We start from the raw sequence: 21,037 nt of genomic DNA on the forward strand, positions 1-21,037 counted from the left end.
AAACAGAATTAAAAATTAAAGCAAAAAACAAAATAAAATAAATGATGCAAAAAACAAATAAAAAACAGGAAAAAAACTATTTTTATAGTAAAGTTAATCACAAAATAAAATAAATAAAGCAACAAAGAAAACTAAAAAACTAAAGAAGTGTTTTCAAATTTGAAAACTAATGGCACTAACAGAAATTTTATAATTTTTCTAAAACTAAAAGCAGAAAGAATAAAAAAAATAAAGCAAAAAATAAAAGAAAATAAATAATGCAGAAAACAAAACAAAAAAACTAGAAAAAAATAAAAATAGCAACAATAAGTATTTTGTTGTAAGTAGAAACAAAATAAAATAAATAAAGCAACAAAAAAACAAAAAAAGTGTTTTCAAATTTGAAAACTAATGGCACTAACAGAAAGTTTATAATTTTTTTAAAACTAAAAGCAAAAAGAATTAAAAAATAAAGCAAAAAACAAAAGAAAATAAATAATGCAGAAAACAAAACAAAAAACTGGAAAAAAAATTAAATATAGCAACAATAAGTATTTTGTTGTAAGTAGAAACAAAAAAACAAAAAAAAGTGCCACCTACTGGCACCCACGGCCTGAATACGACTAGAAACCCTACCATGGGCCAGGATTCAGGCCCGCGGGAGGCCCAGTAGGCCCACAGGCACACATTGCACGGTTAGGCCCGAAAGCCTGCTTTAGAGAGGAGCTCGAGAGGGAAGGCGCACCGCACCTTATAAACAGGTGCGGCTCCCTCTCAACTAGCGAGGTGGGACTAAACATTTGGGCGCGGGGTAGCACAAGGCCTTTGGTCCCGGTTGGTGGCACCAACCGGGACCAAAGAGGGGCATTGGTCACGGTTGCCTTTGGTCCCGGTTGGTGGCACCAACCGGGACTAAAGGGGGCATTGGTCATGGTTCGTGGCACCAACCGTGACCAATGCCCCCTTTAGTCCCTGTTGGTGCCACCAACCGGGACCAAAGGCCGCCGCTTCCCGCCCTTTGGGCTGCTGAAAATTGGCCTTTGGTCCCGGTTGGTGGCACCAACCGAGACTAAAGGGGGGCATTAGTCCCAGTTTGTGCCACGAACCGGGACTAAAGGCTTTGCTATATAAGCAGCACTTAGCAGTTTCTCCAAAATCCATCCCTTTCTTCTCCGCCCGATGCCCGCTACTCTGCCTCGTCACCGTCGCCGCCGAGCCGTCAGGCTGCTCCACCTCGTCGTCGCTGCCGCCTCCGACGTCGTCAGGCTGGTCCACCTCACCGTCGTCGCCGCCTCCGACGCCGTCAGGCTGGTCCACCTCACCGTCGTCGCCGCCTCCGATGCCGTCAGGCTGCTCAACTTTGCCGTCGCCGCCGCCCTCGAACGCCACCTCACCGTCGTCCCCGCGCCCCGACGCCGCCCGCCGTGCTCCGCCACCCCTCTGTGAGCACCTGCCTCGCGCCCCTGCCTTGCCTCGCTCCCGCGCCCCTGCCCTGCCCTGCCCCGCCGGCGCTACCACTGCCGCCATGCCCCTCTGCCCCGCTGGCGCCACCACTTTTTTTATTAGTTTAATTTTTTTTCATATATATATAATGTATGTGTGTATGTGGCTATATGTTTTTGTTCATATGTTGCAATATGTTTTTTTATTTTTATTAGTTTATTTTTTTGTTCATATGTGATGTATATGTGTATGTGGCTATAATGTATATGTGTATGTGATGTATGTGGCTAGAATTTGCTAAATATATATGTTAAAAATGTTTTTTTGTTCATAGAAAGTTTTTTGTTCATATATAGAAAGTTACAATTTTAGAAAAGTTTTATATATGCAAAAGTTACAATTTTAGAAAAAGAAGGATAGGAAAGAAGAAAATAAGAAGAGGAAAGAAAGAAGAAGAGGAGAGGAAAAGAAGAGGAGAAATAAATAAGAAGAAGAAAAAAGAAGGAAAAGAAGAGGAGAAGAAGAAAGGAATAGTGGAGAGGAAGAGAAAATAGAATTCTATTTTCTCTTCCTCTCCACTATTCCTTTCTTCTTCTCCTCTTTTTTTTCTTCTTTTTTTTCTTCGATCTTCTCCTCTAGCTATTCCTTTCTTCTTCTCCTCTTTTCTTCTTCTTCTTCTTCTTCTTCTTCTTCTTCTTCTTCTTAATTTTTATCGGGAACGAGGGTGTCGATGATCGCCGAGGGGTCGAGGGTCGGGAACTAGGGTAGAGGGTCGAGGGTCGTTAAGGGGTCAAGGGTCGAGGGTTTCAGGGTCGAGGGTTCGAGGGTTCTATAGGGTCTAGGGATCGAGGGTCCAGGGTTCCAGGGTCGTCTAGGGGTCGAGGGTTCCAGGGTCGTCGAGGGTTCGAGGGGTCTAGGGTCGCCAAGGGGTCGAGGGTCGTTGAACATGAGAGGAAGAAGAGGATAAAAAAAGAAGAGGAATAAGAAAAAAAAGAGGAGAAGAAAGAATAGAGGAGATGAGAAGAAAGAATAGAGGAGAAGATCTCATCTATTCTTTCTTCTCCTCTTTTTTTTCTTCTTCTTCCTCTTTTTTTATCGGGAACGAGGGTCGTCGTCGTCGAGGAGTTTTCTTCTTCTTCTCTTCTTCTCTTTTTTTTCTTCTTCCTCTTTATTTTATCGGAAATGAGGGTCGTCGAGGGTCAGGGTCGCCGAACGGTAGAGGAAACCCTAAATAGCAAGTATCGTCGGTGTGAGATACATGTGGCCATCGGTGTCGGACACTACATCCACGTCCCACAAGTGGCATGGGCTCGACGCCCATGTCACTTGTGGGACGTGGATGTAGTGTCCGACACCGACGGCCACATGTATCTCACACCCACGATACTTGTTATTTAGGGTTTCCTCTATCGCTCGGTGACCCTCGACGACCCTCGTTCCCGATAAAAAAAAAGAGGAAGAAGAAGGAAAAAAGAGGAGAAGAAAGAATAGAGGAGTTACTCCTCAATTATTTCTTCTCCTCTTTTTTTCTTCTTCCTCTTCTTTTTTTATCCTTGAAGCGTTGTCGAGGCCACCCCAAACCCTAGAGAAGCAGCGTCGAGGCCACCCCAAACCCTAGAGAAGCAGCGTCGAGGCCACTAATTAATATTAGTTCTACGTTTGCCACTAATATATCCATCTGTCATGTTTGAATAATAATTGCCATGTTGTCAATATTTGTAGAAACTATGAACACCGCCCGAGACGAAGTACAAGAAGAGTTGTTGGGGGACATAATCGCACGAGGAAGTGATGCCGTCTGCTCGTTGTTTCTCAACGACACCGATGGTCTGGAAGCAGCTGGCTATGATTATGATGGCTCCGGTGACCTAATGCCGGTGCAAGAAGGAGACCGTGAGGACGGCTCCGGTGACCCAATGCCGGTGCAAGAAGGAGACCGTGATGACGTCTCCGGTGACCGAACCGAGTCCGGCCAGGTATATATATTAGTTAAGCTTCTGCTGACTAGCTAATTGATGCATTCATTGTTTTGGTATGTACACATATTAATTAAGTCTTTGTTCTTTTTTCTAGCCCTCTGGATCGAGCACAACTTCGGTAAAGAGACGAGGCCCAAAGAAAAAGTTGAGCTCGGATGAAAAGTTTGAGATCATAGCAATCGCGCCCGACGGCCAACCGATTGAACCCCTCCGGATAAAGAGCGCATTTGTTGCTCAGTGTGGGGTTTTGGTTAGGGACAAGATCCCGATCAGCATCCAGCAATGGTTTAAGCCAGCTACAGAAGACCCTGAGGTGTCTTATGTCAATGATATGCAGAAAAATGATCTTTGGACTGAGCTGAAGTCAAATTTCACCCTACCGCCAGAGGATAATCCAGAGAAGCTAGTTAAAGAGCAATTAATCAAGTCTTTTGCTCTTAAGAGGATGGCAGAACTATTCAGGAGGTGGAAGAAAGATCTGAATAAGTTTGTCGAAAATAATGAGACACCAGAATTCAAGGGCAGATATGAGAAGATCAGAGATCACTGGCCCGCATTTGTGGCCCACAAGACATCGGAAAAGAGTAAGAAGATGTCAGCGACAGACAAGCAAAATGCTGCGAAGAAGAAGCATCACCATCGCACGGGGTCAGGTGGCTACCTCGTAGCCCGGCCTAAGTGGGCCAAGACTGAGAATGATCTGGTTGATAAAGGGATCGAACCAGAGACAATTAACTGGCCAGACCGTTGCCGGACTTGGTTCTTCGGGGCTGGCGGAACCCTGGACCCTGAAACAGGGAAGTGCATTTGGACAAACGATCAAATGGACATACCAGTCAGGAAGCTTCAGCAGTATATCGAAGCAGCGCAGCAAGGGACGTTCTTTCCAGACAGAGAGAACGACGAGCTCACAATGGCCCTAGGGAATCCTGAGCACCCTGGACGGACACGAGGCACGCCAGGCTCCATTCCATGGAAGGTTGGGTTTCCGGACGCAGGCAGTTACAAATCCCATGAGAGGAGGAAAAAAGTGCAGCAGAACCAAATGCAGGCGCTGCAAGCAAGGGTACAAGCGATAGAGGAACGAGAAGCAAATCGCAGCAAACGTACTGCCGAAGCTTCCCCCGAAGCTACCCCGCCATCTCAGGAGAGAAGCAGCGTGGCTTCCACCGAGCTGCTTCAGCCGGAGCATGCCTTGACGGCTCCTGCCAGCTATCCCGTGGATGCTATCATGGAGTCTCAAAATTGCCACCTTATGACGCAATGGATGAATTTGAAGGTCAAGGCGGCTGTTGGCTCTGTTTATCCTACTGAACCCGACGCAACTTTTCACTGCCGGCCGATTCCAGAAGGATATGCTAGGGTGATGGTGGATGAAATAACGGAGGGATTTGAGGACCTCCAGCTTGACCACCCTACCGGTGAAGGGGAGACTAGGCTGGGGTCTTCTCTGAAGACTCCATGCCTATGGCGGAAGGAGCTCATCAACCTTCCGAACTGGACGCCTCCGCATCCTCCTCCTCCTCCGGCAAGTCAGGGCACTCCGCCTCCTCCACCGCCTCCTCCTCCGGCGAGTCAGGGCACTCCGCCTCCTCCACCGCCTCCTCCTTCGGCGAGTGACGATTAGGGCACTCGACCGGCTCCTTCTCCAGCGCGTGGCGGCACTCCGCCTCCTTCTCCGCCTGCGCCGACGCGCCCGAGCAGCCAGCCTCCTCCTTCTCCGCCTCGTCAGCAAGGGCGGAAGAGACCTGCCGCCGCTCCGGCTGCTCCGGCGCGTCGTAGTCCTTCTCCTCCGCCTCGTAAGCAAGTAAAGAAGACAACCGCTCCGTCTGCTCTGCCGGCGTCTAGCAGTACAGCCAGAGGCGGGAGGAAATACAGATTTGGTCCTTCTCTGAAGACTCCAGAGAAGTTACCATATGAGGGGACCCCGGAGGAGAACGCCGAGATCGCACGAACCGAAGTGGATGACTGGTTTCAAGGGTTGAAAGCAAAGAGACATCCACCTCTGGAGGAGAAGGTAGATCCGGTGAAAGCGAAGCGCACTCTGGATGCCCTGACAAAACCACCCAAGTCTCCACCGAAAGGAAACTATGAGCGCATTATTGGAAAGGAATTTGCCGAAGCGGAGCGGTCGGGAAGTACTGTTAGTGATCAAAGGCTGAAAGAACGACGAGCTGGGAAACAAATTGCCCAGCTCGGCGAACAAGCGAAGCAATTGTGCCCCCCGCTCAAGGTGCCTAGCGACAACGTCGCTAATGATCCGAGGATGGTGCCCGGTTATAGCAATCTTGCCGATTACCTGCCCGACGATGTACATTATGAACCCATGGAGGTGCAGATACAAAGATACGAGTACGGGAAGCCTCTCGTCAAAGATGAAAGATCTCTATCAACGATGATGCGAAGATTGCATGATTGGTACTTGAAAATCTACAGAGACTCTGGGGGAGGAGTACTTTGTATGTGAAAGTTAAAAAGGAGCATGACCTCGTTGGAATTGAACGGTTGCCTGTTCCATTTGAGGAGTTCTTTCATTTTTTCAATCAATTGGCCCTCGATAAAACAACGGTCACCTGCTACTGTCTGTAAGTAGTACTACTTCTGTCACTTTATATAGCTCAGCTCTTTCATTGCATGTATTTATAATCATCCTCACTATATTATGTCGATTGAAGATCGCCGAATTGAAGAAAAGACAAGTCGGTGATATTGGGTTCATTAACACATATCTCATAGATGCAACTCAGGTTATATTTCATGCCGCAGCTACCGAGGCCAACTTGCTACGATCGTTGGTAATAAATGAAAACAAAGATATAATACTCTTTCCTTACAACTTCAAGTGAGTGTTACTGTATTGTGCGTATTCGGTTTCCCTTATATATATATTAGTCAAGGTTATAGTAATGTAATTGATGAGTTATGCATGTGTGTGCAGTTACCACTATATTCTCCTAGAGATTAAGTTTGAGCAGGGACTAGTAACTGTCTTAGACTCAAAACGAAAAGATCCGCAGGACTATGCGGACATGACTCAAATGCTCGAGAAGTAAGTTAAATTGATCATTATCCACCATATCAGCAACTTTGTTCATTTCCTGATATATCAAGTAATTGTTTTCTTTGTCTGGTAGGGTTTGGAAAAAAATTCTCCAAAAAAGCTCCAGGACTCCCGAAGAAGCTGCAATTTAGACACCCGAAAGTAAGTACTATAGTAGCATGTTCCGTGCATCTCCTATTGATTTGGCATTCTTACTTATCAGTTTGATTGACCTCTATTTCTTGTAAAATGGTTGTGGCAGGAAAAATGGAATGATTTTTGTGGATACTACGTTTGCGAGTCCATCCGCCACACAACCTGTGAGCGGGGCTACACTGACGAACAATATGAAGTACGTAAATAACAACATTCACAATTTTATTTTATTACCATCATTTGTGTTGAGTTTCATTCATTCATATATATATGTATTGACCCCCTTCTTCAAATTAGATGTTTCGGAAGCGGGATGAACTCCTAGCACCAGCTCACATGCGAGCAATTCAAAAGGAATTGGCGGCATTCTTTCTTGACCACGTGATCGCTGAAGACGGAGAATACTATGTGGGCCATGAGTCCGTATGATTATATTTGTAAGAGATAATTATTGTATATATGTAGCCGGTAGTGTCGGATAGATATACGAGAACTTATTGTTCGACCAATCTCTTGGAGAAGGAGAGGTGGTCGATATCACTTCTCTCTGTATGCATATATGTTCATGACGATCTTCTGTTTCCTTCGTTTGTTTACTAGCTAGCTAGCGTGTCTAGTCCTCTCTATACGTATGTATAGTACGTAGCGTCGACCAAGCACGGACATAAGAGAGGACAGTTCTCTCTATTAATTATAGCTAGCTAACACAATATATGAAACACCTAAATTAACCCCCCAAAACCCCCAACCCCCCCTTTCAAAAAAAAAAACAAAAACCCCAGCCACAGAAATGCTGACGCGTGGATGCCTATTGGTCCCGGTTGGTGCCACCAACCGGGACCAAAGGGTCTCCTGTCTGGGCTCCGCGCACAGGCCACGTGGAGACCCATCAGTCCCGGTTCTGGATTGAACCGGGACTAAAAGGGCGGGGCATTAGTACCGACCCTTTAGTCCCGATTCAGGAACCGGGACAAAAGGCCCTTACGAACCGGGACAACAGGCCCTTTTTCTACCAGTGATGTGTGCTTCACACACGAGTGCAAGGTTTACTTCAACCAACTAGTCATTGCGTACATGCAATGCACGTTAATTTGAAAGTATATTAAGTGCATGCGGATATTAAATAGAATATTATTTGCATGTTATTATGGGATTAGCATTATATGTGGCATGAAATTAATTGCACGCTAAACGTGTTGAGCGCTTGACATTGAAGCAGTCTAGGTCATTGGATTGACATGATTTGATGGCCAAGATTAATTGGACCTGCCCCTTTGGGTCTTTTCATATTGGTATAGATGGAAACACAAGTTAGTACATTTGGGAGCACAAGTTAGTTCACTTTGGGAGTATAACTTTCATTCAAAAAAAATCGTCGAAACCTATCAACATGAGATCTAGTTTTGAAGGCCTCGACGTGAGGAATGCAACATTGAAAACGATTTGTATTTTGGATGTAGGGTTTATGAGATATTTAAATTTATAAAAATGGATCAAGAAAGAAAAACACAAACAACTAGCCTCCCATCGTGCAGGGTGAGAAAACCACGAAAAACTCTCTGGTGGCAACAGGTGCCACACACGCGCTACACCATTTGTCACCACGAGAGAAGATGAAAAATTACATTTGCATGGGGCCCTTGCTACCACTAGCCCAATGACAAGTCTATCGAAAGGAGAAATTCATATTTTTTTCGCTCTGTAAGCCAAGCTATTGGCATACTGCAAAGAGCTGGCGAAAGGTGGACTCAACTGGGCCGGCACATTTAGCGTTCTATAGATCCTAGTTTTGGGAGCAAGCTTCCTGTTTGTTTTCACAAGTTTTAGGAACCTTCTAGATGGTTTTTGTTTGTTTCTTTTTTTTATTTCTCTTTTATCTTTCTTTTATTTTGTTTTCAAAAAAGGGAATAATTTGAGTTTTTAAAATTGTTTGGAATTTCAAAACTTTATCCCATTTTAAAATCATTTTCAAAATTTCAAAAAAGTACATAAATTTGAAAAACAATGCTCAAATTTTTGAAAAATACACATATCTGAAAACGTTCACTTCAAAAAAATCTCAACTATGAAAACAATGTTGCATTTTCAAAAATTCTCAAAATTTTAAAAAATTGTTCGTATTTAAAAAATCAAAATGTAAAAAATAAAGTTTTTATGTTCTATTTTTTCCAAAATTTCTAAAACAATGTTCACGTTTACAATAAATGTTTGCAAATTTTGAAAACTATTTTTTTCCAAAAAAAGTGTTTATGTTTTATTTTTTCCAAAATTTCGAAACGAATGTTCACGTTTACAATAAATGTTCGCCAATTTGAAAAACTATTGCCATTTAAAACATATTTATTTTTCTACAGAAATGATCGGGTATTAAAAAATGTTTCATTTCTTGCCAATTTGTTTTTTCATATTCGCAAAAAAAGTTCACATTTTTTCTAAAGAATCCGATTGGATTTTTCGAAAAACTAAATTATAGAAAATACTATGAAAGCCGATCAGCTACAGTCTCACTCGCGGCACCACTAGGTCGGCCCTATACGGGCTCCCACCAAAAGGATGATCGTCCAGAAGCAGCCTCGTGACGCGAAAGCAGCCCAATAGCCGACGTAGGGAATAGTTTTCCTTCTAATTATTGCCCGTGGTTTTTATTCATCTTTCTTTTCCCTTTTAAGTGTTCACTTTTTAAGATAAAATAAAATAATTTTGTTTCATAAATACAGGACTATGATTTTAAATGCATGAAAAAAAAATTCAATGTCATGAACATTTTTTTAAAATAGCTAACTATTTTTTGAAAATTTATGATTTCTGGTTAAATAATGTGTTATGTCATGAACAATTTAGAAATATTTCATAAGTTTTAAATGAAAATGCCATGGAAACTGTTTTTAAATTGATGAACATTTTTGTAAAACTTCATTCACAACTTAAAATTTTCATGAACATTTTATAAAAATGTGCAATTTGTTTTAACATTCTAGGATTTTTTATAAAATGTGATATCCATTTTTTAAATGAATGAACATTTCCTTAAAATGTCATGCGCATTTTTAAAATGACAATAACATTTTTTTAAATGTCATGTGCATTTATATAAAGTTCCATGAAAATGCCATGACAATAACACCTTTTCCCCCTTTTTTATTGAATTCTTAACACTTTGTCATAGGCCCTTTTCACCTCCTTCCCAGTAACAAGTCTTGCAACTCGGTGGACATTCACTAATCAGCAGAGACCACTATTGTCTGCTGATTCCTAAGAATCACATCCGCCCTACACGTGTCAACGCTTTGCACATCCGCATATAGATATTGTTATTAAGCTTGGTTCGTGCATATCTGGTCGGCGGCAGATGACGTCAGTGGTCAAGGAACGGGCAATTAGGCCAGTGGGGAAACCGAAATGTGGAATGGATTGGGGCATTACACATATCATTATTGTCTAGTAATTCCCGAGATTCACCTCCCACTACACATATGGATATTGTTTGATTTTCTTTTAAAAAATGAGGGTAGCACCTCCAACCTCTGCATCGGTTGATGTGCATGGTCACATATTATTGATTATTCTACAATGCCAAAGAAAGACAAGCAAAGATGTCGAGTGAATTGCTTATTTAAAAGTAAAGATATATGAGGGCATCGGCCTTGCGGCAAAATCTCCATAATCCTACCTTGGAACTTTATGACGTGTGACCGAACAACAAAATACACTACTCCTATAGACAAATGCTTCAAGAGAAGGAATCGTAACAAATGCATCAATGTTAACAAGTTCACCAGAGGTCGGACATGGTATTTTTCATCCCTGAAGCGGAGCTTCAAACCAACACCTTCAAAGCACGGGAGTCAGACAATGCTTAACCTAGTCATAGAAGCGAGATCGTCGCTTTCCATGTGGAGTAAAGCAGACCCGCTGTAAAAGACGTCAACGACAATAATCTCTCTACTGGTTGGAGACTCCTCATTAGTTGGTTCTTGGGGTTGAGAGAGCCCAAGGTCCGCACAAAAATACACCGGAAGCACGAGAGGGTCCTCATCATCATGCTCCTGGTCTCTGTCGTAGCTCCGTATGACCCGCCACCAATGGGAGGGGGAGAATCCATATCCAACAGAGGGTCACCGCACATGTGACCTCCACGGCAAACCCCATCAGCGGAATCATGTCGTTGTAGGCCTAATGTTCACGATGATGTGTGAGATGGGCAAACCTGGGCCTAGGCCTACATGGCAGTGACCATCACAACATTGTGTCATGATAGTTGGCTTGAGGTGGTACAATGGGAGCCTATGTGGCACATCAATGGTGCGTCACAAATGATATGTATCGCCTGCTGCGAGGAATATGGTGCGGTCGCCTACATGAGCTTGCTAGCGGGCCGGCCCATCAAGCGGCTATAGACTATTTAACGGTTTCAGGAAGGTTCTAGGAGCTTCTCATATGGTTTTGTAAAGTTCCCAGGCCATTCTTTTTCATGTTTTGTTTTCTTAATTTCATGAACATTATTTGAATTTGAATTTTTTTTAATTTCATGAACATTTTTTGAATTCCCAAATATTATTTGAATTCGTGAACCTTTTTTCAATTCGTGAAAAATGGCGGCGGACATCGCTTGCAAAGGAGGGACGGCGATTGGGAGTTGCATAACAGCATTGAAGAAGGGCACCAGGAACTAGGGAGGAAGCGGCGGTGCCGCACATGGTTTTTTTTAAGAAAACTCATGAAGCTTTTATTAATTCATCACAATGTTCACAGGGACGAGGAGATTGCCAGGCATGCCTAACCAAGCATGGCGACCAACCCCCCAAAAGAGCATGCTTCGTGAGGTTGTCAGCTTCGACAGTCGGACTCCTAAACTCATGAACAAAATTACAAGAAGTAAAAACTCCTAGCATGATATGCGATCTCGTGGACGATCACACCATAGCTGTCAGAACTACCCGTTTTGATGGCGTCGCACATGTGTGTGTAAATAATAAAACCTAATAACGAATAATGAACATCCTTGAACAATTTCCCGTCGCAGAATCGGTAGTACACTCGTGCTGCTGACCAACCATATAAAATCCGAGTCAAGTTTCTATTTTTAATTTTATTTTTTGAGAGAAAATATCCCGAGGTAAGTGTGAGCGGTCAAAGGTTACCGTGACACCCCAGCCTAACCCAGCGTAGATTGTGTTGAACTTTCTGTTTCTAATTCACAACTGAGGAGTAGCTGGAAACATAGTACTCCTACGACACAGCACCGCACGTTTAATTGGAGCTAGTTAGAACTGCATCCGGGAGCAAAGTGTCTCATCTTTGAACTAGTAACCTCGAACTTACAGTGGTGGTACAATGGCATCCCGTCAACAGGAGATCTCTATAGATGGTGGAAAACAAGATTATCAACTTAACTACAACTGCCTTTCTAAATAACACTGGAGAATACTCTCCAACCTTCTACTTTTATTTGTTGAGGTATTGCGCGGTATATACACTCAACCAGTCGACCTATCAAAACCACTTTTATTTATTTTTCTTTACATATATACGGTATCCGGGAGCAAGTTACTAGAGGTTGGCCGAGCGGTCGGCGTACTCCTGGACCATCGCCCCGAAGAGGGATGACGGTTGTTCGAGCAACCTCGATGGTGCATCGAATTCCTTTACCAGACCTGGACACAGATAGTGAGATTTTAGAATGCCATTCTGGAACAAGAAAGGACATGACTGGCCGAACCAAGTGAAAAACAGGACTCCAGTTCTCTGAACCAGATGTACCAAAAGCACACATTTATCTAGGGAAAGGAGGTGGTAAATGGGTCCAAAGCATGAGATTAAAGAGAGATACCTGCGTCCAGCACCAAAACTCGATCACAGTCCATGACTGTCGGTATCCTGTGTGCAATGCTGATAATTGTACATGATGAGAATTGTTCTCGGGTAATCTTCTGAATCGTGGCATCGGTTTGAGAATCAACTGAAGCAGTTGCCTCGTCCATGAATAAGATTTGGTTCTGCTTCAATATCACACGACCAAGGCAAAGAAGCTGTCTTTGGCCTACGCTCCAGTTCTCACCGCTATCGGCCACTGTGAGAAAAGTAAAGGGATGAGTATATATTATTAACTGTCCAATAAAACAGAATATTTCGTGAAAGGGGAAGTAAATCATCATTTATCGCAAACTATTTTATGCTCTTCTGGAAACTGATAGTGGTGGATTTAGGTCGTGTCATTTGAATCCAGGCATTAAGCTCTGTTTTCTTCCCCCAGATTGTCAGTGTTCATTTGGCAATTTTCATAGTTACATTAATTGTTTCCTGTACATGGTACCTATAATGTGATGAGGATCCCGCACAATGTATGTATGACATGATATTGACAACCGAAAGGTCTGATAGTTATAAAAGTTACTAGCTGCACTATTCAGTCCATTTATGTTTTTGAAAAGTGTGGTCGTTCAGAACTTTGGACTAGTAAATGATCTTACTTAACAACTAGCCAACACTTTATCACTCACAACTTCGGAACACATAATTAAGTGATTAAGCCTGAGTGGAAGATGCAACTTTAGCCGACAAAAAATACAACTGAAGCATACAAATGGCGAACCTAGAGCATCGAGCTTTTCAGCTTTTGAAGCTACCACATCTTTCAGTTGGCAACGCTCCAGAGCCTGCAAACATGTGACGTAATTCCCACAGCTAATTAGCACATCACATCACATCAAGGAGGAAGTCTGAAACAAACGCGTTACGTACACCATACCAGCCATATTTCAGAATCTGAATACTGCCCAACTGGATCAATGTTACTTCGAATCGTCCCTTCAAAGAGAACTGGCTCCTGGGGAATTATGCCGAAACGGGACCTAAGATCATGCAGACCCAATGCACATAGGTCTACTCCATCAATGATCATCTTCCCCTCTGCAGGTTCTACAAGCCTGAACAGTGCTTGAATCAAAGTTGATTTTCCACTGCCTGTCCTTCCTACAACTCCTATCTTTTCACCACCTCTAATGCTCACATTAATGCCCTTCAGAATTAGAGGTGTATTTGGTCGATACCTAACCTGAAAGGATAAAAATTATGAGCTCAGCTGGTTGAGAAATCCCCAATAACAAAGAGAAATATTCGGAACATTCAACACTTGATCCAGTGCAAGACAGACCAATAGTTTCATCACATTTATGTGGAATAGATACAACGTAAAAATAACAACAAAGTACTCCCTCTGTCCCAAAATTCTTGTCTTAGATTTGTCTAAATACGGACGTATCAAGTCACATTTTAGTATTAGATACATCCGTATCTAGACAAATCTAAGACAAGAATTTTGGGACAGAGTGATATGAAACTGTGCATATTTGAGTACTTGGTCCTTCTAACCTTTAGATCGCTGATGTCAATATCTCCATGTGTGGGCCAATTCGGAGGAAGATGATCCTCTTTTCTCCATGCTGCCTCAGAAGGAAGAGTGCTGAACTGATTTACCCTCTCTACAGCAACCATATCATTTTCCAACATACAGCTGATCGATATTGCAAAGTACACTAGAGAATTGAGGGAAAGGCCATACGAAAGAGACATGCCAACAAATTCTGCAACAAGTTGACAGAAATCAGTTTCTCCGGCCTATAAAAGGCTCATGATCTTAAATCTACAAAGAGTACATTACTAGGTATGCCAGTTAAAATACATTATCTGTACCAAAAAGAACTTAAAAGGTTACAATTGGTGGATTAATTATGCAACAATTTGTTGAGAAAAATAATCATCTACGCCTTCATCCTGGAGTACCAAGATAACCCAAAATGCAGTACATTGTTCTTAGATTATTCATCTTTTATTACCGAAATGCTGCTGAATTTAATGAAGCAGAAACTGGTGTCATTCTGCTGATAACATGTTGCCGCTTGTGAATGTTAAGATAAAATGCTTGTTTTTTCAATTGGTACCTTTCTTGATAAAATTGCTGGGCAAGCTGATCATCAGGAAAGCAGTGATTGACAGTACGAGTGTTCCAATCAGCTCCAGTCGGAACCCAAGCCACTCATTTGCTGCATAATTGTGGAAGTACATGCGCAAACTTGAATTGATTCTTTCTAGATTCTCCTGGAAAAATTCATTTTCCTTCTTAAAACATCGTATGGTTGTAGCACCTACAACGGTCTCAGTAAAGTGATCGATAACCGGTGCCTTGGTTACTCCTTCAAGTCGAGTTAGCTCCCGAGAAGTTGCAAGATAGCGGTTCTGCAGAAAAGAGGGAAATTGCAAGTTCAAATCAGCATTCTCTTCTTATGACCAGAATTAGCTAAGGTCTTTGAGGTGAACTTTACAATAATGTCATACCCTGTACCAAATGTTCAATAGCAGAAGCGGAATTACAGCTATAACTGAGGGCCAGGCAACCTGACAAGTAACAACTATGGTGCTCAATACTGAAATGTACATTGAAATTGTCAGGCCAACGAAAAATGCCAGCACAACATCGATAGTTGTTTGGTCAGATGATGCCTGAAAAGACAAGGGGGAGATATCAAATCAGTACTTCAGTACAAAAAGAAATGTAACACTCTTCTGTCCTTGCAGAAAATTAATTAAAAAAACTATTCCTTTTATAAATCTTAGAGTACAAGTGCACATTTCAGAAGGTCAAACTAGAGTTGCTAGCACTTATTTGAGTGAATACGAGAGGATGAGGAAGTAAGGTTTGCTGAGGCATAAATATAATCAACTTAGGCAAATGGACAAGTTAATACTATCACCAAATAAAAACCTATGAAGAGATTTACCCGACTAAGAATCCTTCCTGAAGGAGTGGTGTCAAAAAATGACATTGGGGCATGCAAAATGCTGTCAAACATCTTCCTGAAAAAGATCTGAGCTGTTTGAAGTCCCATAACCGTCTCAAGAAAAGTCTTGATTACTTGGAGTACCATTGAAACACCAGCTATGGCAACATACACTCCGATAAACAGTGAAGGATTAAATGGGATGCCGCCTGATGTTTCATATGACAGCCAATAGTCACTAGCCATATCAGAAGCTTGCCACACCAATGATAATCCAAATATGCCCACAACTCCCCACCAACCCCAAGCCTCTGTCATGTATAGCTTGTACACACGCCAACTTACTTGGCCACTCTCTCTTTCCTCTTCTTGTATAATCTTAGAAGTAGCTGCTTCTATTTCTGGTGCAACGATCACCTTCTCACCCTTTCCAATGGATCTAGAGCGAAGAGATGGGATTCTGACTACTGCAGGCTGAGAATGTTCAGTCTTCTCTACTTGTCGACTCTGTTCCACCAGTTCCATTGAACTATCATGAGCAGCAACAAGAGCTGAAAAGCCTGAGCCTGCCTCTAGTAACTCGTCAAACTTTCCTGACTGTGCAATCATACCATCTTTCATGACCTGTTTATTTGCATCGTGAACATTATTTATTGAAGACTAAGTCAAGTACATAGCACCAAAAAGTAACTACCTTACAAGTCACATATAAATCTCTTTTAGAGGGAATAATTCATACCGTAACTACATGACAAAATCATGCAAACTACATGAAGGAAGTGTGGTAACCTTTCAGTGATCAATCGTCTGTTTACACCTATACTGTTTCAACTATAGTACTATACAAAAACAACATGAGTGTTCTATTATTTATGATGATTGTTCCAGATAATAAATGAAATCTTGCTTGCTAACCACTGGATAGTACAAGAGTATCCTGAGAAGTCATACCAACAGACTTCAGGCATAATTGCAAATAAGAATGACATGAAACTAAACATACTGCAGCAGTGGGCAGATGCTACAGCAGTACTTGCTTTGGACGAAATTAAAAACATTTCAACTTTTATTATGTTCATCAACCAACAGATTATAAACTTACAAATATGTTGTCCACATTATGCAAGAAATCCACTTGGTGAGTAACAAGCAAGATGGTCTTTCCCTTGAGCATGCCCCTTAGACATTCCTGCAGAGGAGCATTCTTGTCATACCCACAAAATATGGTGGCACATATATCAGTGATAGTTATATCAAGAGGGTTTACTTCAACCCATGCATATCAATGTGACTTACTTTAACATTGATTTGTTTAGCTGTCATAAGTATTGCCCTAGCTCTTGGACTCTTTGGTTATTAGTTATTCAGTCGTTACATATTATAACAGTTATTATTTGTCACATACCAGGAACAAAGCAGCACATCAACGTATCATCTTACGATAATTTTGGAAGAAACAAAAAACATCACAAGTGAAGCTAAATATGCTGAAAACATCAGATTGATTTATTTATTTTCGCGGGAAAAAGGGTTTCTTCCCTTAGTCTGTCTCCCCCATCTTTCCAACATTTGATATGGAGCTAAAACTTACGTAATCATGGCACTAATGACAGAGATGAATAATTTTCCGCAACTCTCTCAACAAGCAGGCAGAAATCACTGCAGGGGTCAGGACTCGAGACACAGTAACACAGCATAAAAAGCTGATCAACGTTGACATTTCAATATTGATTAATATCTGGTTGACCATTTTGAAATGAATGCAGATGAACATTAAACTGTATGAATAAAAAGAAAAGAGTTACCTTAAAGATATAGGAACCAGTGTGAGCATCAACAGCACTGAAGACATCATCAAGGAGATATACATCGCAATTCTGATAAACTGCTCTGGCAAGCTGAATGCGCTGTTTCTGCCCACCACTGAGATTGATCCCTCTCTCTCCTATTTCAGTCTGGTCACCAAATTCCATCATTTCCAAATCCTTTTGCAGACAGCAAGATCGTGTAACCTCCTTGTATCTTTCAGCATCCATTGGCTGACCGAATAAGATATTCTCTTGAATGGTCCCATTTTGGATCCAAGCTGTCTGTGCAACATATGCAGTGCTACCACATACCCTTACCTGTTGAAAAATGATACAGGGTTAAGCAAACAAGCACGACAGTCGGAACTACAGGCCAGTATATATGAGGTAGAATTTATATAGACAATGCTATAAAGTGCTTCAGCAGAAGAAAAAAATACTGAAACGGCGGAGCAGAGCCTAGAGAGCATCATGAAGAATTCTGTTTTACTACCTCTCTAAATTTGTCAAAAGAACAGCACAGAATGTCCAAGTACCATGCAAATACCAAGAAAAGACTACTTGAATTCTATTTATAACAATGTCGTCAATGGAAGATATGCTGCTCCTAGATAGAAATGTGATTCACCCACACAACCTATAATTCACGCATCCACACAACCTATAATTCACACATCCACAAAATTGTAGTACGCTCTTGGAACTAATGGTTGGACCGTTGGGCATTTCATCAAAACATAAATCAGACACAGAATAGCATAGATCGGGTCAAACAGGGGGAGGCATTCCAACAAACATGTGGCAGGCTTAACTGGCACGTCAATTACCAAAAGCAGAGTAGCAGAATTATTGGATTTGCAGCTAACTTGCTTTCGGGTACCAGGCAGGTATCACATCAAAAAGCAGAGTAGCCTCCTTCTCTCTGACAGTTTGCACCGACAATCTCATTTACAACAATAACAGATCAGTACCAGGCAGGTAAGGTTCCAGTTATTCGGGTGATTCCAGAATTCCCGGTCGATACTTGAAGAGCCTTTCCTACTAGTGAGAATGACAGTTTAACTGCTGTGTTCTACCCACCTGAGAGTTCAGCCATTACCCCTTAATTCGATAGAATTGCATTTCCCAGTTAAAGTATTTGACCTTGCACCTAATTTGCACTCAACTCGCTGGTTTTAACCATTCCGAAAATGAACAGGCAAAATCCTCGCAGTTTATCGTAAGAGTGTCACACGAATAATTCTCAAAAAAAAGTAAGGTTGCACAAAATGAATGAGCAAATGCATAGTATTTTGACAAATAAGGATGCTGTTTTGTATAAGTAACACACACTTACTTTGCCTGAGACCTTGTCCATCTCCCCCATAATGCAGGAGAGCAGTGACGACTTGCCGGACCCGACCATTCCAACCACCGCCGCAAGTTCGCCTTTCCTCACCTTCATATTAATCCCCTTCAGCACTGTCTCTAGCACTGGTGCCTCCTCCACAATTCTCTCATCCTCCTCACCTTCACTGTCATCATTTTCCTCTTCTTCCTTTTCATTCTCCTTCTTGCCCCTCACGTCCCACGCGAACATGCCATCGTGCACCTCCACGACCACTCGGTCCTGGCCAGTATCAGCGTCAAGTACATGCTCCACCGTAGTGTCATCCAGCTCTGCATCAAGCAGGTACCTGTCAAGCCTTCCAAGGGACACGGTCGCCTGGCTCACAGCGGCAATCGCCTCTGGGAAGCTCTGCATAGGTCCATCAAGCATCCGAAAGAATGCGGTGGCCGTGAACACCTTGCCAGCGTCGAGCTTGACACCTGTCAGCACGCAGGTGCCGAACACGAGCACGGTCATGGCAAGCGGGCCGCTCCAGAGCACGATGGTGTTGGCACACATAAAGTACATTGACTTGGCAAGCCACCCAAGCTCAGCCTCCCTGAGCTCACTAATCTTGGAACCAAACGTCTCCTCCCATGCCTGCAGCTTGATCACGCGCATGTAGTTGAGCAACTCGGTGATGGCCTTCATGCGCTCATCGCGCTTGCCGAGGAACTTGAACTGGTACTCCATGTTTCGCCGGTTGGCGAGGGCCACGACCACGGTGACCACAGCGATCGCGGCGACCGCGGTGAGCACAGACGGGCCGAGGTGGGTGTAGAGCAGCGCGAGGGCAACCGCAATCTGCAGCGGCATCAGCCACAGGTTGTGGAGCTCGTGCGTGACATTGGACACCTCCTCGGCATCCACCTCCATGTAGTTCACGATCGTGCCGGCCCCGTGCGCTCGCCGCGCGCCCGTGGACAGCCGCAGCGACTTGCGGTACACCACGGCGAGCAGAGCAGCATGGATGCGCATGCCCAGCTTCTGCCCCTGGAACTCGTAGTGGTGCGACGCGAGAGTCTCGGCGGCCTTGCTGGCGAGGAGGATGGCGACCAGCCGCAGCCCCTCCGTCATGTCTCCGCCGCGGCGAACGAACTGGACGAACCTGTCCACGAGCGACGGGCCGATGTACATGACCGAGAGGTGCGCCACGCCAAGCGCGGCGGTGAGCAGGAACTGCGGCCAGAAGGACCGCAGCAGCGCGGTGATCACCGGGTGCCCGGCCTTGGACCCCGGCGCGGGGGGCGCCGGCCAGTTGGACACGAACAGAGCGTACGCGGCCTCGGCGGTATCGGAGGGCGCCACCGGCGGGACGTCTTCCGCGCCGAGAGCCGCCCTGTAGCCCTTGGTGATGAGCGGGGTGATCCAGCTGAAGGTCGCCAGCGAGAGCCACGACGCCGTGGCGTACGACGTCGCCACGCCATGATTAGGCGCACCGTCTCGCTCATCCTCGCTGATAATCGCACCCACCGACGAGTCACCGAGGCCGCTGGAGCCGTCGACCGCGAAGTAGAGCAGAGGAAGCGAGAGCACGAGCCCCGCGAACGCGATGGGGTCGTCGGGGAGGACGGGCTGACCTGCGACGAAGCGCGCGGCCGCGGAGCCGGAGAAGAGCGCGGCGAGCAGCGCGGTGCCGAGCCAGAAGGCGCGGAGGTGCGGCGGGTGGGCGCGTGCGGCACCCGCCTTCTCCGCCGCGACGGTCCCCGCGGCCGCGAGGTGCGCGAGGAGCTGCCCCGCGAGGAAGGCGCGCTGGAGCGCGGCCCACGCGGCCCCGCCGTGCCCCTTCGCGGGGAGCAGCAGGAAGGCGAGCGCGAGCAGCACGAGCGACGCGGCCGCGAACGCCGAGGAGGCCCCGAGTGCGAGCCTGTGGCGGAACCCCCTCCCGCGGGGGCGGGCCGCGGACGGTGCTGGCTTCGCGAGCAGGGGCTCGTCCTCCGACTGGTGCTGAGCGCTGCGGTGGAGGCGGAGGCGGGCGCAGAGGGAGAGGGCGAGGGCGGCGAGGAGGAAGAGGAGGTCGATACCGGCGAGGAGCGCGCGCTGCGGGCAGGGGGAGAGGAGGAGGAAGGCGAGGCGGTCGGGGAGGGACGCGGGGGAAAAGGGTGGCGGGGAGCAGGCCGTGGTGGCCAGCCACCACGGTGCGGAGGAGGAAGGCCCCGGCATGGCGGCGGCGGCGGCGGCGTCAGTGGTGTGGCGGAGGCGGGCGGCACATTTGGGCGGGGTCGTTGGTGCGCGCGTGAGAGGGCACGGGGGTTCCGTTTTTTGCGAGGGGAAGGGAAGCGTGGACCCGGTCGTGGGAAACCTTTTTGAATTTTTTGGCCAGACTAGGGAACGGGACGCGGCATCCATCCCTGCGCGTGGGGTCCGGCAGGCCGGGTGGAAGAAGAAGAAGCAGCAGCAGCAGCCTCTCGCCGCCGTCGTCGTGGTGGTCTTCTCCCCGCGTCGTGTGGACACGTACGTAGCGGCGGCGTCGTGGAAATGGATGG

At 45.0% G+C, this 21,037-nt stretch overlaps 1 protein-coding gene across 1 annotated transcript; it reads right to left on the minus strand.

Moving 5' to 3' along the window:
• Positions 1 to 11,876: 11,876 nt before the first annotated feature.
• On the minus strand, positions 11,877 to 20,784 carry LOC147983342 (ABC transporter C family member 4-like). The gene is made up of 11 exons (XM_087542887.1): positions 18,519 to 20,784; positions 17,180 to 17,500; positions 16,477 to 16,563; positions 15,375 to 15,998; positions 14,932 to 15,096; positions 14,538 to 14,832; positions 13,969 to 14,180; positions 13,346 to 13,651; positions 13,190 to 13,253; positions 12,428 to 12,667; positions 11,877 to 12,251 (listed from the first exon to the last, which is right to left on the minus strand). The coding sequence occupies exons 1-11, from the start codon at positions 20,712 to 20,714 to the stop codon at positions 12,148 to 12,150; spliced, it is 4,614 nt and encodes a 1,537-aa protein (XP_087399013.1). The 5' UTR covers positions 20,715 to 20,784; the 3' UTR covers positions 11,877 to 12,147.
• Positions 20,785 to 21,037: the final 253 nt, after the last annotated feature.

This window comes from Triticum urartu, chromosome 2A (assembly GCF_056163025.1).
Source record: "Triticum urartu cultivar PI428250 chromosome 2A, HENAU_Tu73, whole genome shotgun sequence".
In the NCBI taxonomy this organism is placed as follows: Eukaryota; Viridiplantae; Streptophyta; class Magnoliopsida; order Poales; family Poaceae; genus Triticum; species Triticum urartu.

Coding starts and splice junctions, on each gene's coding strand:
- LOC147983342 (XM_087542887.1), bottom strand. CDS start 20,714: ATGCCGGGGCCTTCCTCCTCCGCACCGTGGTGGCTGGCCACCACGGCC. Junction 14,833..14,931: donor TATTGAACATTTGGTACAGG/GTATGACATTAT, acceptor TCTTTTCTGCAG/AACCGCTATCTTGCAACTTC. Junction 13,254..13,345: donor CAGATTCTGAAATATGGCTG/GTATGGTGTACG, acceptor ACATGTTTGCAG/GCTCTGGAGCGTTGCCAACT.